The sequence below is a fragment of the Lytechinus variegatus genome, chromosome 6, assembly GCF_018143015.1.
Source record: "Lytechinus variegatus isolate NC3 chromosome 6, Lvar_3.0, whole genome shotgun sequence".
In the NCBI taxonomy this organism is placed as follows: Eukaryota; Metazoa; Echinodermata; class Echinoidea; order Temnopleuroida; family Toxopneustidae; genus Lytechinus; species Lytechinus variegatus.
Window position 1 is genome coordinate 5,167,817 of NC_054745.1, and position 18,556 is coordinate 5,186,372.

At 36.0% G+C, this 18,556-nt stretch overlaps 1 protein-coding gene across 1 annotated transcript; it reads right to left on the reverse strand.

Annotated features, from left to right (window-relative positions):
- Positions 1-4,502: 4,502 nt before the first annotated feature.
- LOC121416743 lies at positions 4,503-17,663 on the reverse strand. Its single transcript, XM_041610201.1, has 3 exons — positions 16,091-17,663; positions 14,318-14,859; positions 4,503-5,016 (listed from the first exon to the last, which is right to left on the reverse strand). Exons 1-3 carry the CDS (start codon positions 17,573-17,575, stop codon positions 4,503-4,505), a joined length of 2,541 nt encoding a protein of 846 aa, XP_041466135.1. The 5' UTR covers positions 17,576-17,663.
- Positions 17,664-18,556: the final 893 nt, after the last annotated feature.

Here is an 18,556-nt window from a genome sequence, read left to right on the forward strand (position 1 = left end):
CTGTTCATGGTGAGGGAGCAATTTTTTTGTGACGCATCATCATAGGGTTTTATGGTAGTATCCTCTATAGCTTAAAAAAATACATGTTAAAATTAAAAGTGTTAGTGGCTCCCCTCCCCAATTCCTCGGCTCTTCCCCATTTTGAAATTCTGAATCCACCACGGATTTGTCCATAAATTCTACTGATTCTGAGAAAATTGTTAGGAAAGGAATGAATTTATTTTAAGTGTGCTCGTTCAACCGTGAAAGTGTAAAAACTTCAGAAAGTGTGTGGTGATAATTATGATGGATGATAAACCAACACCAATTAGGTCACATTTTGGAAGAAATTTTCCCCTTATTCATTTTATTACCCCTCGAAATAACTCTGTGACATTGAAAATAATTTCTTCCCTCTTTGATGCGTGCTCATTTTTTCATCCATAAATAAACAAATGAATGCTATTTATGCACATAATTCTGCCCATAGGTTGATAAACATTACTGTCAAATGACACTGCTAAAGACAGCTTTGAAAGAAAGTTCCACCATATTAAATGAGGGGTTACATATTCTTGAACATAGGTACCAATAGTGTACACAAGGTCTATGACAGAGGAAACCAACATTTTAACAAAATTGAAATAAGAGTTTGTTTCATGGACGGATTTTGTTACTTTTGCCAACAGATTTTTTTCAGGAAACTTCGCACATGTTTCAGAGTGACACTATGCAAAAGGTGCGCACACTAAAATGATAATTGATACCTCGCAGAGTGGGAACAAGGCCTTGAACTTTCTCACATTAGCATAGGCACAGGGATTTCCCATAAAAATCATATCAAATGAACTATGCAAGGTTTGTGACAGACATCTATAGAAAGCAATTGCATTTATTTCCAATAACGCAAAAAAGGAGCTATTCATATTTCACATGTTTATTCAAGCGGGAATGTTTGATTAACACCTTTGAATCATTGAAGCATATTAATTTGACATGAACATAACAAAAGGAAGTTGATAAGATAATTTCAGTTTTCAAAATGAAACAATACTTGTTTATGATGTTTGTGGGAGATACTCGTCCCAAAAATATCTGTCTTCATATTCCATCATTTTTATCGATAGAAATGTGTAAAAAATCCAATTATAGCAAATTTTGACTTGTGTTTATTCAACCGTGAAATTTAGCAAAAAAAGGCTTGTACGGTCTTTTAGTAAGTATATTTTTCAAGCCATCTGACGATTTTTCGTGATGAGAATGTAGAATTCGTTCCAATAAAGTGGAATCAAACTCATAATATTTGGCTCGCAACTTTTAAAAAGTGACAATTTTGCCTCCTTACCATGCTCACTAAAGCATGACATAAAGTACGTTCGTAACATATACTCAGCAGAGGGTAGCTTATAAAATTACCTACACGCTCATGTAAAAATATATATCGAGCTCTCTCAGTGGTTCGGAAACTATTGATGTTTGTCTTAGGAGGGAATTATTTATTTGTTGTGTATTATTTCAATTCTGCTTTTTCTTCCCAAAGAGATAAAAGAATGTCTTTCATTTTGCAATGTTTTGCATTTTTCACATTTACAATCTGTGGTGATAAGTTTTGGTAATTGGTTAGCTAATAGAAATAAGGCAGATGGGAACTCATGCACTCCATCCTCGAAAAAATAAAACGAATAAGGAATTATCAATAACTTATTTAATATAACACAATAATGGCATACTCCTTGTCATTGATTAAAAATCTTTAATAATCATGTCACTCATCGGGGGTACATGTATGTAATTTTCTGAGTAATTTACACAGGAGTAAAAAAAAAAGAAAAAAAGGATTTTGAAAGTATATTTTGGCTAACAGTGTCTAAATTTTAAGACGAACACAACATCACATGTCCTGAAGATACCATACTTGTTGTTTCTCACTGGAAATGACAGTGAAAGAAAAAAGATAACGAGTGGTAATATTCTATTTGTTTCATATAATATTGTATTTACATAGTTATACATTTATATATTTTAAACGAATGTTTATTTACCGATGGCCTGTTGTGTTTCTTGCCTATAATGTAGATTTTCTACGATCATGACACGATGTATCAATTTACGTTTCTTATGGGGCATCGTAGGCCGCCACGGGCTATAATTTGTGTGTGTGCGTTTACATTGTTTAAAGTGATTGTTTAACATTGGTTTGACTTTTTAAAAATATGAGCTAGAAGGTCACACTTGTCACCTGTGTCTGTGATATGTTACAAAAATAAAGCCCAGAAAAAATTGCGTTAGAAAATAATTATTTAGTGCTTCAAAAATTGAAATATAAAGTGACCGGAAAAACCATCTTCATCTCATCCCATAAACTTATGTGTACTATTTAGGCGTCTATAAGACGCCTATTTACAAAATCGGGGTTTGCCTTGTAGTTTTAGCTTTTCATTCTCAATAATGGTTGTTTTCAGGGTTTATTAGTTCTAATACATGCACTTGTACACATGTTTCATCTTGGTTTGAGCATTTTTTTTAAATCGGCTGCTCACAAAGTTAAACAATACCTTTAATATCATCTTATGGTGAAATAAAATCCACCGTGAGACAACGATCGTTGTAACAAACTAAAACAGAAAATACAATAAGTATAGCATCACCAATCAAGCATCCTTAAGTTCGTTGTCCGTTACAACATAAATATGCAAGTCATAATTGTGATCGAGTTATGACTTCGATTTTCCTCCTTCATAGCGCTTGGTACCTACTTTTTACTGGTTTAGGATCGGTTAAAGGTTGACTTACGTAAAGGGAATATTAAAATATGGGGCTTTGGACCGACTACGGTAAGAAATAGCCAAATTTATGTATTCTGACGTTTCAATTCAATTTATGTCACGTTTGCATGAGACGACAATACATACAACTACAGTGATAAAAGGCATTATTCATGTAATACATAAGATCACAAAGACACAAAAACCCCTTAAATTCGTGATTTTTTAAGAAATATTTCAAAAAATTATTAGAAATTCCATGTATTTTCGTTGAAAAGAGTTGAGTGAATTATGAATCAGAGAAGATCTACTACTACATATTACATTTCAAATTACTACTACATCTTTGATTTCAAAATTAATTTAATCTTTCACTGTTTGATTATCTTTCGATTTATCTTGACACGTACATGCTTTACCGTCATTAATGTGCCATTGAAATTACAGTCTAAAGGCAGAACATGTGACTTACATGAGTAACATACACGTGGAGATCGCTGGATAATTTCGTGTCAAGACGCTCGAGGTAAGAAGTCACCATACCATTCGACATCGTCCCACATTCCCAGATCCTATATTCATGAAAGAAAGTCATGGGTGTAAGAAATCAAAATAAGATGGGGAATGTGTATCAAAATGTTTGCGTGTCTTGTAGGTATATTTTTATGGTTGAGGTGGATAGTGATATATTTTTGGATGGAAGAATGTGTGTTAGGGAGAAATACATCAACTTATTGAGTATTCAATGTTTCTTATGAGTTTGAATTTGGAAATAATAAATAGCATTAATCTGTCATTTCAATTGTAGTTTTTAATGTTTACAAAACTTATGCAATTGGTTTAATAGTTTAAAGGAGAATGAAACCTTTAGAACAAAGCTTGTGTGACAACAGAAAAATCTAAGTGGGACAAATAATGAGAAAGTTAAGAGCATTTGAATATTGCGATCACTAATGCTATGGAGATCCTCAAATTGACAATGCGACAAAGATGTATGATGTCACTTGTGAACAACTCTCCCCATTACTTTAGTATACATTTCACTTAAACTGCCTCTTTTATCACATCTATCAGTACAATATGTGTAAGAGGGCATGTAATACAGATTTTTAAAAAATACATCATGGATATGGAGTTGGTATCACCATAAGATGAAGCAAAAGGAGACATTTTGGAGGTAGTTTATTGTCCATCAAAGGAAAAGTTGTTCACATATCACATTACACATAAGGTTGTCGCAATACTAACGGGAGGATCTCCATAGCATTAATGATTGCAATATTCAAATGTACATAACTTTCTCATTGTTTGTCCTATTTTTCTGTTTCTTTTATTTTTCTGTTTCGATACAATCCTACTCATTCCAAAGATTTCATTCCCCTTTAAGTATCTGAAATGTTAGCCCTGGTGCTAATTAATTGCATGGGGAATTTTTGTAATATTAACGTGTTGATTTACGTGTCATATCATTTTCAATGATAATTTTAAAAGATGATACATATGATTAAGAAAATCATAATCCGACTCTATCAATACTAAATTTTGTTCTCTCATTACATCCAAAAATTTTCATTAAATAGCCGATACAGATATTACATACTTCTAATACATAAATAGAACAATTGCTTTGGATTGACACCTTAATACAATAACATAAACATAAAGTGTACTGTATTATGAACACTGTTTGTGAATCAAACTACTGATTTTGATTGATGTGTGTTAGTTATAATAACAAATAATGTTTAAAGCAAAAACCTACTCTACGTATTTCATCGTCTTCACATGTCTGCAGTTTTCAATGAGATAAACCAAGTCATCCTCGTCTGTGCACTTCACCCGAGTCAGATAGAGCTGCTTCAGGTTCTTGGTATGTCCCTTGATGAGCAGACCCATTCCTCTCATTGTCTCTCTAGATACGCGACTCTTCTCTGATGGGAGTGATGACGGAGTGCGAAGGGTAATGTGTGTGAGTAGTTGTCCTCCAGTCCGACGAAGACCAGCCGTGATGTGGGCTATGTCTCCCTCTGCATCATCGATAGTGATACCGATACACATCAAAGCAGGGAGTGATGAGATCAACCCTTCATAGCATCGTGACGTCACTCTCTCAGTTGATAGATCTGTGATTGATGGTAGATCAGGAGGAGATGGAGGGAAACTGATAGATGAGTTTGAGATGGTGAGATGGTTCAGTGAGGTAAAGGATCTCAGACAGGCCCATATTCTCGTAGTCATCTCTGGAGACAGTTTACATTTGGTTATCTGAAGAAAAAATGAAAACAAATCTGTGTACATGTATATATTGAAAATAAAATTAATGTTAAATGAATGATAATTTTTTTCAAGCGTGATAATTATTCATTATTTAGTTGGTGGATGGATGTTACAGGTATTAACAAATTAAGTAATATATATCACTAGTTAGTAAAAAGCATAACGGTTTTATAGATTTAATCTTTAGACATCTTGAAACGTTTTATTTCCGCCTAACAGTTTTACTAGAGAAATTTACCTTGACAAAAGTTTATTGCTAAAAAGCCAACAAATTAAAGAAAATTATTGCTGGATGCTATTTGGGGGGGGGGTGTTACGTCATACTGCCACATGCAAACAACTTTCCTACGTATCGTGTGGTCAAAAGACAAGGAAATTTAATTTTTTTCTGAAAATTTAAAATGGGTTTTATTGTACCTTTATTAAACCAGTAGACTAATCATTTTACACCCGTTTCAAAACGAACAATAATGGGGCAGCTGCTCGTTTATGACGTCATATTTGCGAAATGGTATAGCTTAATTTACATTACATATTTGATCTCAACCTCGGTTGCATTATGTATCAATTAAATAAAAGTTAACTTCCACTTGCCCTTTATTCATTATGTGTTAGAAGTGACCAATCCATTCTTACTATACAAGACAAGTTTCTTTTCTCCACTTGCCAATGGTCAAAACTAGTTTTCGGCTAAATACATTTGTTTATACTGGGCCAAAATTATGGAACTCCCTTCCTTCTTCTTTGAAGCAATCAGTTAGCCTCAGTGTTTTTAGAAACAAGTTAAAGACCGATTTGCTGAAGAAATACTTATAACAGTAAACGAATGCCTGCTTGTATATCTCGTCTAACTTTATAAATTGTATTCTTCCCAAAATTATCTATGCAAAAATAGAGCTCTGCCTATTTTCTTTTTTTTCCTCTTTTCTTTCTTCTTTTTGAGTTTTAGATTCTTATAGTTTAGGTCTAATAGGATTTGTTTGCATTCTGCATTTCACTTTTCTGTTACTTTGTACACTCTAAAAAAATGAAGTGCTAATTCAGCTCTTAAAGAGCGTGTATAGTGACTGCACTTCGAAGTGCTGATTTGTCTAGTTCAAATTTGAACGAGAAAAGTCAGCACTCCGAAGTGCAGTCACTATACACGCTCTTTAAGAGCTGAATTAGCACTTCATTTTTTAGAGTGTAGTGTATCTTTTGTAAATATGTGTATCTGTACTTTGGTTAGTTAATACAATTTTTTGTTTGCTTGTTCTATGATGTTTTAAATGATTGCTAATGAAAGTTTTTAATATTCTGGTGGCCTATGGTCCACAAGCTAAGCTTTTGAGTGGCTTCCCACGTTTCATTTCCATCTACTCTCATGGGTGTACTTACATGTATATTATATAAAAAGTAGTGGATGTATTATGTATATTATCCTGTAATTATTTACTTTTTGTTCTCTGCTATTTGCTTGTATCACATTGATTTACTGTTGTTATTTTTTGATATCGGATTTGAAACGAAATAAAGATTTATCCATTCATTCATACTAGGAGGGGGCTATAAATGTGTGATTTTGGGCCTCGATGTGGCAATATTTTTTTTGTGTGTGTTCGTTTTAGCTTATCTCAACATGTAATGACAATATTTTTTGTCTCGGGTCCAAGAAAAAGTGTACCGCGCCAAAATCCAAAATGGCCGACAACCCCCCCCCCCAAAAAAAAAACACTTATTTTTTGCCTCAATTTTTTCATTTGGTGGTTTTTTACTTTGGTTTTGTACTGTCTATTCATATGTTTTTTTTCGGGGGGGGGGGGGGTAGGGGGCAGGTAATTTGTTTTTCCTAAAATTAATACTTAAATAATTTAGGGTTATAAGGCGATTTTATTAAATTTACTAATTTTTAAAGCACGTTTTCAGCCCAAAAGTAGTTTTCATCGTCCTGTAGTTCTTGGATATTAATTTTGACGATACCAGTTGAACAGTAGCAAGAAGCTTATGTAGCTACATGTTCATTTGTGTATGCTTTTATTCCTCTAAATTTGGGTTTACGGATATTTGGGAAATATATCAAATAAAAGAAAATGTCATTTATCCATAGGGGCTATAGCGTACAATGCATCGATCACCATGGCATATAACATGTTTAACAAGGCCTGTACATAGTGTCATAAAAATGAGCTCATGAGATTAAGAATTAGATTGCAAATTGTGAATTTGGTTGCTTGTCAGCTGATGTACATGATAAAACCAGATGCAACGTAAATTGCATACAAATATCAGATGTATATCATATACGTACATCATATTTTAACCATATTTTCTTCATTTTGAGGTGTTTTTTTTACCTGGATGTGGTGTCTAACCGGCCTATGTGTATGGGGTCAGGTACCATGGTAATGCTGATCAAGAGTCGATCAGAATCAAGGTTCCGTGCAAGTTACCATTGGTCGGCAAAATTAACGTAATGGGAAATTTTCAAGAGACGGGGCTCAGAATAGCTACAGTGTAAATGCCATAACATGGGGTTGACTATAATCCATCGTTAATGATATTTACGTCTTTCCGCCCCTGAATTAGCGTATTTGACAAAACATATCTTCGATATCCGAGACAAAACATATCTTCTATTTCTGAGGCGTCTAATCCTAAACCTAAGAGGTCATTTCTATGACACTATAGTTTATACACGTATGTATACAGGCCGTGTTTTATGTCATGGTGGTTAATGCATGGACCTACATGTATGCAGTGCAGTATATACCGTACATACATATACTGTATAGCCCCAATGGATAATGACATTTTTTTTTATTAAGATATGTTTCGCAAAAATCCGTAAAACCCAAAGTAGAGGAATTAAAGCAATATAGCTATTATAGGAAGCTTCTTGCTACTGTTGAACTTATATCATCTAATATCCAAGAACCCCAGGACGATGAAACCTACTTTTTGGCTGAAAAAAAACCCTCTTAATATTTATAGAATTTAGGTGAAATTACATTTTAAGTCAACAAATAATGGTTTCAAAATACTAATTGTAGGAAAAACAAATTGCCTTCTACCAAAAACACATAGACACCAAAACTAGAGAAAAAGCACCAAATAAAGAACTTGTGGCCAAAACTATGATTTGGGGGAGTTGTGGATTCTGGCCCGGCACACTTTTTTCTCGGACCCAAGACAAAAAAATATTCTCATTTCTTGTTGAGACACATTACAAGGAAAAAAAAAAAGAACTGTTGCCATATTGAATTGACACAATCAAATATTTTTTACCCATAGCCCACTCCTATTAATACCCTTTTTTAATGTTTTATGGTATTCGCTCAACCTTCACTAATATTTTAAGTTATTTTCTGCTTTAAAAAAATCTTTAGGGTAAACTTTCCCTTTCATCATACATACGTGTTTAAAAGTATGCTACTTAGAATAAAACCTGTATGCGAACAGCTAGGGCTAATAATTTCGTTAAATACATGTACTTTTTTCCTAATGGTGGGATCATACAATTATGGATTGATTAAATGATCGTTTAATGGTAAAGCGAATCTCGTGGAACATATCATTAAACTTCAAAACAATCAATGCTTACCTTAACCCAAAACGCCGTTTCGAAGTTGAAAGACCAACCATCAAGAAATCTATATAATAGAGGAAAAAGGCAAATTCATGACCTATCATTTTGATGGGGAAAAACGTGTCGTCTGAAACATATCGAAAGCCGTAAAATCTCTAAAGCTGTTCATATTAATATATATAATCTCTAAAGCTGTTCATATTAATATATATAAATTATTTATGATCACGAAATAAATTTTAATATTTGTTAAATAAGATTTTTTATCTCTAAATTGTTCGTTAAGACGGCATTGCTTTCCGGAAGTACGTCATACATAAGCGGTTCAAGGGTCGACGCTATTGTATTTCCGTTGTTTACATGTGGAACGAGGGGTCTACGCGGCATCAGTTAGGTAAGAAATCTTCATTTTTTTACATTTTGTAAAGTAATATTTAAAACCTTCCTACGCATTAGGCGTAGGAAGGTGTAAGAATTAATAAAATTAACAAACTTTTAGTGACTTCGGTTTAAAAAGATGGATTTTGGGGGGAATCCATCTTTGTTTTGGTCCTTCGCTGAAGACACTATGGAGAGAGTGTCAAGACGTCAATGATGAAGAAGTATATGACATCTCTAAAAAAATCATCATCATTGCGTCCTCAAGACTAATTCCGTATACCGGTTATTACGTACAGTACATGTATTATAATGCGCTCGCGCTGCGTGTAGTTATGGGCATTTTCTGTGCATGTGTGTGTGTGCACGTTTTGTGTGTGGAGCGTTTCGTTGGGCTCGTGTAGGCGACGGGTCACGCTCAATTTTTCTCGGATTTAGCCTTCGTTCAAGGCGCAGTGGATTTCTGGTATTTTTATTCGCTGCTAGGTTTCCTTTGCATTTTTGTGCTTGCTCACTGCATGTTTTGGATCAGTCTGTCTTGTTTACTAGCTGTTATGCTGGTTTTGTCTCCTTAGTGGAGTTTGGTATATATTATAGACTGGTTGTTTTGTTTTGTGGTCTGAGCATAGTTTTTCTCAATGGCTGAGGATAGAGTGCAAAGTTTTGTTGATGGTCCCACACCAGAGCTGTTGGGGCAGTTGACTAAGGCTGAGTTAGTGGAAGCTGCTCATCTTTTAGACATTTCGGTTCGTCCTTCATTTAGAAAGGATGAGATTAAGGACTGCATTCGTCAGTTTTTTGTCCAAACGGACATTTGGTCAGCTCGTGTTGATTCTGAGGAGGAGGGGGATGATTCTGCGTCCTCTGATAGATCGCATGATTCTGAGTTAATTCTAAAAACTCTGGAAGCACAGTTGATATTGAAGGAGATTGAACTTCGTACAAAAGAGGTTGAGCTACAAATGAAGAGCCTAGATTTGAAATCTAAGGAATTGGATGTGAGGAGTGGTGATTCCTCTGTCAAGTTTGATGCTTGTAAGTATGTTAGGTTAGTTCCTAAGTTTGATGAGAGTAAGGTAGAGGAGTTCTTTCAGCATTTTGAGAAGGTAGCTGTCAATTTAGGCTGGGAGAGATCTGTCTGGCCAACTTTGGTACAGAGTGTGCTCATCGGTAGGGCCCAGGAGGTTTATGCCTCATTGTCTGTGGAAGAGGGGGGTTGCTACGAGCAACTGAAGTCTTCTGTCTTGAGGGCTTACGAGTTAGTGCCTGAGGCACATAGGCAAGCATTTCGCAATACTAAAAAGGGCGAACGGGACACTTATGTGGACCTGGTTCGTAAGAAGGTTGTTCATTTTGAACGATGGTTGTCCTCAACTGGTGTTAATAGCTTTGAGAGTTTGAAGGAGCTTATGTTGAGCGAGGAGTTGAAACGTTCGGTTTCACATGAATTAAGGCAGTACTTAGAGGAGCGTGAGGTAGTGAACGTTCAGAGGGCAGCAGTACTCTTGGATGAATATGTCTTAACACATAAGGTAGTTGATAGGAGTAAACCTCAAGGAAAGGTTAATCAGTCTGTTGGTAAGAAAGATTATTCATGGCAAGATGAGAGTCAAGGTAGTAACAATACTGTCAAGAGTGGTAATAGGCAAAAACCTGTTCCTGGTCCTTGTTATTACTGTAAGCAAGAAGGACATAGAATGTCTGAGTGTAGTAAACTGAAGAAAAAGAGAGAGAAAGAGGGCTTTGGTGAGAGGAAAGTAGTTCCTAATGCATTAGCTAGTGTCAAGAGGGAGAATAGAGCAGTGCCTGTAGGGTATAAACCGTTTGTGACTGAAGGTTTTGTAAGTTTGTCAGGTAGTAGTGAGGAGGTTCTTATCCGTATTCTTCGGGATACTGGGGCCACCCAGACTCTTCTCTTAGCTAATGTTTTGCCTTTTTCTGAGGACTCGGCTGTTCATTCGGATGTGTTTGAAAGAGGTGTAGGTGGTGTAATTCAGGTGCCTTTACATAGTGTGAATTTGAAGTCTGCTATTGTGTCAGGTCAGGTGGATGTTGGAGTTTCTCCTGCCTTACCGGTAGAAGGCGTATCGTTGCTGTTAGGTAATGATCTTGCGGGTGATAAGGTTTTGCCACATCCAGTTAAATCAAACATTCCTGTGTCTGATGAGGAAACTGAAAGTTTGGTAAAAGAGATGCCAGACGTGTTTTCCTCCTGTGTATTGACTAGGTCTATGGCTGCTAAGGAAAAACAGGAAAGGAAAAATTCAGAGCAGGGTTTGAAAGAGACTAGTCCGGATACTGTTAATTTGGGAGATAGTTTTCTTGGTCATTTGGATGATAACAGTGTGTTCTGTCAGGTAGATAATAGCAAATCTGCTGAAGATGGTAGTGGAGTTAATCAGGATGGTGAATCTGATGTAGGACTTAATAGGTTGTCTTTGATCGATGCTCAAGGCAAAGATCCTGAGTTGGTTGGAAGTATCAATAGTGCTCTGTCTGAGGAGGAAGCTGTTAATGAAAGCACATGCTTTTACATGAAGGATGATATTCTCATGAGGAGATGGAGACCTCCAGATGCAAGTCTTGATGAAGATTGGAGGGTTATCCATCAGGTTGTGGTGCCTAAGGTCTTTCGTAGGCAAATTTTGAAAGTTTCACATGAAACTGGTCTTGGTGGACACCTTGGTGTCAATAAGACTGTTAACAGAATTCTGAAACATTTCTTTTGGCCAGGGCTGCGGAGTGATGTTAGTGAATTTTGTAGGGCATGTCATGCGTGCCAAGTTGTTGGCAAACCCAACCAGAAGATTCCGCCGGCGCCATTACGGCCCATCCCGGCATTTGATAGAGCGACCAGTGTGCTACATGTCTAAAAAACTAAATAGCCATCAAGCTAGGTATAGCACTATTGAGAAGGAGACGCTCGCACTGATTCTTGGCCTTCAGCACTTTGATGTTTACATATCGAACAATCCATTGGTGGTCAGAACAGACCACAATCCCTTGACCTTCCTCAACAGAATGAAGAACAAGAACGCTAGGCTGATGAGGTGGTCCTTGATGCTTCAGGAATACAATCTTATCATAGAACACATACCCGGAAAGGACAATGTGATCGCGGATACCTTGTCTCGTGGATTTGCTGAGTAATATTGTATTTAAACCTAAACTGAGAAATGGTGAATTTGAATCCAACGGATGTACTGGATCTTGACATTGATAATGATGAATCGGAACTTTGACAGATATACTTCAATTTAAACTGATCTTGGAAACTGGAAGTTGAACAATCACAAACTGAACACTAACTAAAGTGCGAACTGATACCTCATCAAAATGAACCCAAAGTGAACTTTAACTTCCATCATTGATCTTATTTTTGCAAACTGTTATTTTGTATCAAGATATACATGTACATGTATGCTCAGTCTTTGTCACTGGGGGCTTGTAAGCTTTTTGGATACAAAAATTAAAACAAAACACAAAGAAATTGTACCCAAAATAAGTAATTGGGGTTGCGTTTTCATGGCATTGATTTTCTTCAGAAAGTATATAGTTTCAGGTCTTAATCAATCTTATATTGGTTGTGTTTTGTTAAAAGAAATTGTGTGACAAAAATGAATGAGCATGATGTACAACTGTATTGCATTTTTCATACAATGGTATTTTTACTTGTCGTTGTTGGTGGTTTTTGAGGATTCTCAAATTCAAAACAAAAACCCTCATTTGGATGTTAAAGTATATTTTACTCAATCACTCAGTGAGTACATAGTTCATGTATTTGATTATTTGGATACTAACGTTCTCAAAAGGAATGTTCTATTTAAACAAAATATTGAGTGTATTCTAAACCAAGATATTGATATCACAAAGAGTTTAACGAATGCACGCACAAAAGGCTTTAGCATCAAAATTTTCATAAGTCTGGAACTTTTATTCCTCAATAACCACATTTACTATTGATTATGTACTATTTTGTCACGAAAGTTCTGTTATAACTTTCGTTCTTAAAGGGTGGAGGTGTGACGCACCCAAGTCTGAATGTAGACTAGCAGTAATAAAAGGTTCGCGGCTAGAGATCAAATACACAAACACGGCTTCCCTGTCTTTAAAAAGATGTGTCATCGATTGTGAGGTTTTGGGGTGACTTAGGAGTTGGAGAAGTTGAGGTTGTTGTGTGCTGAGATGTAGAGTTGGTCCTGGCCACGTAACACACATGGAAATGAGAGAATCGATATCCCTCACTATTTCTTTTTTTATTGTTTTAGTAATACAATAATTCATTTTTCACAGATTTGACGATAAGAACAAACTTGACTAAACCATAAAATGTTACACAATGGTAATTCAATGTTCAGAAAGAAATGAACCTTTGTTTCACAGGAAAATGATGAGGAAATTAGAATATGTATCTCATATTTTTCATAGAATGAAATTCAAAAGAAATAGTGAGTGATGTCATCTATTCCCTAATTTGCATATCGTTCTGGATGTGCATACATATGTAACCGCTTTGTGAAAAATAACCGACATTTTCAAATGTCATTATGATAGCTTTCTTGTTTTACATCGGATTCCGCTTTTGATAAAGTGTTCAGACTTTTGCTTGTATTTCCCCCTTTTCATTTAAATCATTTTCTGTTCGGTGGACGTGTCCTTTAAGAACGGAATCACCACCTAACACTAACAAATGAGACGGTCAGAATTAAGGACAACGGTCCACCCCCCCCCCCCCCAAAAAAAAGTTGATTCGAATAAGAAAAGAAAAATCCAACAAGCATAACACTGAAAATGTCATCAAAATCGGATGTAAAATAAGAAAGTTATGACATTTAAAAGTGTCGCTTAATTTCACAAAACAGTTGTATTCACATCCTTGTAGGTATGCGAATGAGGAGACTGATGACATCATGCACTCACTATTTATTTTTGCAATCTATTGCATAAAATATTCTAATATTCTCCCTTTTAATGTGTGAAACAAAGATTAATTCTTTCCTGAATATGTGCCATTAGCATTGTTTTAATTCTATATCGTTCAATCAAGTTGATCCTTATTGTAAAATCTGTAAAAAAATATGAAATATTGTATAATTCATACGATGAAGACAAAAGGAATTGTGAATGGGGGACACCATCGATTGACTCATTTGCATGTCACTGAGTTGCGCATATCCCTGTTTTTTGAAAAAAATGCGAAATGTTAAAAAGTCATAACTTTCTTATTTTACATCAAATTTCTGATTAAATATTCCGCATAATTCTTGTTTGATCTTTCTCTATTTATTCAAATCATTTCTGGGGAGAAGTTGCCTTTAAGGTAATTCTTATTGTCTGAGAAATAACAACTCACTCTAGTTTCAGTTGAGCCAATGATGCCAAGAATGCAAACGACTCGAGGACTTCAACAGGACCTTTCTTTTCCGGATGTAGAGCGTTGTCATGGTGTTGCAATATACATGTAAGCATGTTAATGCCCGTACAATTTTGGACGAAAAGCAGCATCGGTCCTCCCTCTGTCTCATTCTGGAAAGGACTCTTCCGTGACAGGAATGATGACGGAGTGTCACGAAGAATTATTCGTTCGAGCTTCTGTCCTCCAGTCCGACGAAGACCAGCCGTTATATGGGATATGTCTCCCTCTGCCTCATCGATGGTGATATCGATATATAGCAAAGCAGGGAGCGATGAGATCAACCCTTCATAGCATGGTGAAGACACTCTCTCAGTTGATAGCTCTGTGATGGATGGTAGCTCAGAAGGAGCTGGAGGGAAATCGATAGATGAGTCTGAGATGGTGAGAGAAGTTAGCATCGGGAATGATTTAAGACATGTCCATAATCCATCTGTCACAGCGGCTGTCATGGTAGACTGCTCGAATCGTAGACTACCAACCTGTTCAGGTGACAAAAGAAACATTAAAATAAGCAGCATAGGAAAGAAATGAAGAGCTCAAATGCAAAAGGGGTTAGGTCCATTTGTCATCATTTTTTTTTTGTCTCAATGTATCTCCATTAGATGATCCCAAAGAAAAGTTTAAATTCCCATTAAAAAAAGATCTGGAATGGCAAAGAAAAATCGCTTTTTTCAAAAGGGGTAAGGTCACTTTCAGTTTTGTCGCAAAAGGGTTAGGTCCACACCATTTTTTTAAAGAATGTTTTAAAATATATGAAGACAGGTAGATCTCCTTTATACCCAATTTTATGTTCTCATGGTAGAAATTTAGTTTCGCATAAGAATACTGCAATATTGCAATTTAGTTTCGAATAAAAATATGGAAATATTGGAGAGTGGACCTAACCCCTTTTAACACGTTTGCAAACAAACTATTCTGAAGAGCTCATTTGTCAAAAGGGTTTAGGTCCATTGTTCATTCTTTTTTATTGTTTTCTGTCTCAAAACCTCTATAATTTTAGTCGTTCTGATGAAAACAACAAAAATTTGACATTCTCATGAAAACACGAACAAAAGTGGCAAAGAAAATCACTTTTTTAATAAAATAGATTGGATTCATTTCACTTTAGTTGCAAAAGAGGTTAGGTCCACAATGATATATTTTTTAAAAATATATAGAAAAAATATTGAAGACAGGTAGATTTCTTTTATACTAAATTTCATGTTCACATAATAGTGGAATATATCGTGACAATTTAGTTTCTCATAAGTGTAATGCGGTAAGTGAGAATAAAGAACATGTTTTTTCTGAATGGTAAAAAGTGGACCTAACCCCTTTCGCAACTTAACCCTTCAAATACAAAGTGAATCCATTTTATCTTTTGATGGTAATTGAAACATTCAACGCGTATTATTTAACCATTAATAAACATTAAGTACCGTATCATTTATTTGTTAATTCTCATACATGTCATAGGACTATGTCCTTCAATAACCAGAAAAGTGAGTAAAAAAAAAGACCCACAATAGCCGGCTTTTATTTTCTAAACTCATTTAACTGTTTGATAATGGTGTTTGGTTCATCCATGTATTTATTTATTCGCCTTTATCTGTTATGCTTCTGCTGGCTCGTTTGGTTTAATCTTAAATGATAACATCGGTTAGTACTGCGCTACAAATAACATGGACTGTATGGGCTTATTTCTCTGGCAATCCTCTGGCATAAGATTACCTGCTGTTTCAGCTCAAGTGGAAGATTTCGCATCCCAACGATAGTATACACTGTCGGTGACTTCAAGATTATACACCGTGACGTCACACACCTTCGTACCAATGATGACACATTCCCATCGTTGACCCCAGACTCTGATGAACAATCTAGGAGAATACGATATCGCTCACTCTCAGATAAATAACTATTTGAAAGGACGCTCTCCATTATTCTAATGCAGAGATTGCTCTTCGTACCAGAAGCAAATCGAATAAGATTTTCATATTCTCCAATGCTTGTTTTTATATCTCGCAGTACCCGGTCTAACTTACTGAACTTCAACCACAAAAGAACACGGTTTGTTTTATTAGCAAGATACTTTCCTGCTGCATGTTCTTGAGCAAGTTTGTGATAAAACTCAATAATAGTTATGGTAGTCGTAAATGCTTTGTCAAGTTGTGGAAGGCGTCTGGTTGAAACAACAGTCTTTGAGACTATTCCTAGGGCGCATGCCATATCAAGAATAGAGGGAACTCTCTGAAAATCACAAGACGAGAAAACTAACTTCTTAGCATCATTGAGCAGACCAGTGAGAGCAATTTCTCCCAGTTTCAGTATAATTTGGTTTAGTTGTTTGGGAGTTTTTATCAAACCAGGTGTCCGAGCATTTGCGTGAAGCATTAAGAATACGTTAACTTGATCGAGTAATGCTGTTTGAGTTGTAGTCTCACCGTTAAGTAGTTCTTCAGACCACAAGTGACAGACCATGAGGCAAAATAGCGGAGTTTTTACTAGTTCCTCAATAAGGGGTTGTTCATCGAGGTAAACTTTCAGACCATCCGCTTTCATAGGTTTCTGAACAGAAGTAAAGAACCTGTCAATGTAATCGCGTGCGTTCTCTAGCGAGAATCCTTCGATCTCCATCTTTGTGTACACCCTTGGTAGATCCCCTTGACTAAACATATCTTCTAGGTGAGGTCGTGTTGTTACAATAACTCGACATTGTGGAAACATTTCCCTGCGGAGAATTCTCATGATATTGCTTGAGGAAGAGATACCAGCATACTCATCGAGCCCATCTAATATAATGTGACAGATTCCCTGATGCTGTCTGATGAACTCCTCCAGGCCCTCTGGCGTCAGATCTTTAACATCACTCAGGAGTTGTGATATAATTGCTTCTCCAATCGATGTAGTGTGACTTGTGTTTCGAAACTTGACTACGAACAGAAGTGGCAAGTCCTCTAATCCTGAGCCATCCTCTCTGTGAACCCAGTCGTGCGCCATCTTAGCGACAGCTGTTGTCTTTCCTCGTCCAGCCGGAGCCGAAATAAGGATTCGTGTTGGAAGTTTCCCGTTTACTTTTGCTGAAAATATTTTTCCAACAGAGCCTTGAAGTATTTGTTTTGCCTTAATATCTCTTCCACGAGCATCCTTTTTTACCATGGTAACAACGGTGTGCATATCTTCAAACTCTGCATAATCGTCTTTGTCCCAAGGCTTCATTTGGATTTTACATAGCTGATTCGAATATTTGTCCTCCAAGATTGTGCGACATTTTCGAACAGTCAGAGATTCCGAAATCTTCTTACTGTAGGTACATGTATCTGGAACGATATAACAAAAACCTTGAGCAGAATGAGTTCAACCGCATGATATCTGCCCTTTGAAATAGGACAAAGAGACGAATTGGAAAAACAGATACTTGTACGGGCCTTTTTCCATTATTCAATATGATGGTACAAAAACAAGAATACATACCAAAGAAACAATCCTTTGAGGAAGGAAAAAAAAGGAAAAATATTTTGTAACGATACTTGTTGCAAAATATTTACACTCAGCGGTAGATTAAAAGTGGGAAATAGGGCCGTAATAGTGATATCTAATACCTTGGTCACATTTGCTCTACGGCGGTCGTACGGCGAGTCGAAAACAGCCGTTTTTTATTCATTTTTATTCAAACCACATATATTTAGCTGGTACAAAAATGTTAAAACGGCTGATTTCGACTCGCCGTACGGCCGCCGTAGAACAAATGTGACCATTGTATAAAGCAATTTTTTTAGTAGGAATATTTTGTTTTATACGCTCTAAGTCTTTATCTGATGAAACTGGAGAAGGTAAAATTTTAATGTTTATTTCAAATTGATAGTTTGATGCTTCCAGGAGATAAAGATTTTATGGATAGTGTAAGAGTGCTTGGTAGAAAAATCCTTTATTTAAACTACGGCAAAAGAAACACATTCATGTTTAATTCGTTGATAATTGATATATTATTTGGCCTTAATTATATTTTCACCTTGGGTAGCTAACGTCTCTTTGAGATAAATTTCAGCAAGCATGATTAGATTAGCATCAATGAGAGCTTGTTTCAGCCTAGGATGTTGATTGGATGGATCCACTCTCTGTCTCCAGTCAAATAGCAGGTCACGTGTTCCCTTACACGTGACCCGTCCTTCGAGTCTGTTAGTCTCTGCGTATCTATTG

Excerpts from the sequence above, each read along its gene's own strand:
- LOC121416743 (XM_041610201.1), bottom strand. The coding sequence starts at position 17,575 with ATGAAGCCTTGGGACAAAGACGATTATGCAGAGTTTGAAGATATGCAC. Across the intron at positions 14,860-16,090 it reads CACTTGAGCTGAAACAGCAG|GTTGGTAGTCTACGATTCGA; the intron begins GTAATCTTATGC and ends TCACCTGAACAG. Across the intron at positions 5,017-14,317 it reads TTGGCTCAACTGAAACTAGA|TCTTCAGATAACCAAATGTA; the intron begins GTGAGTTGTTAT and ends GTTTTCATTTTT.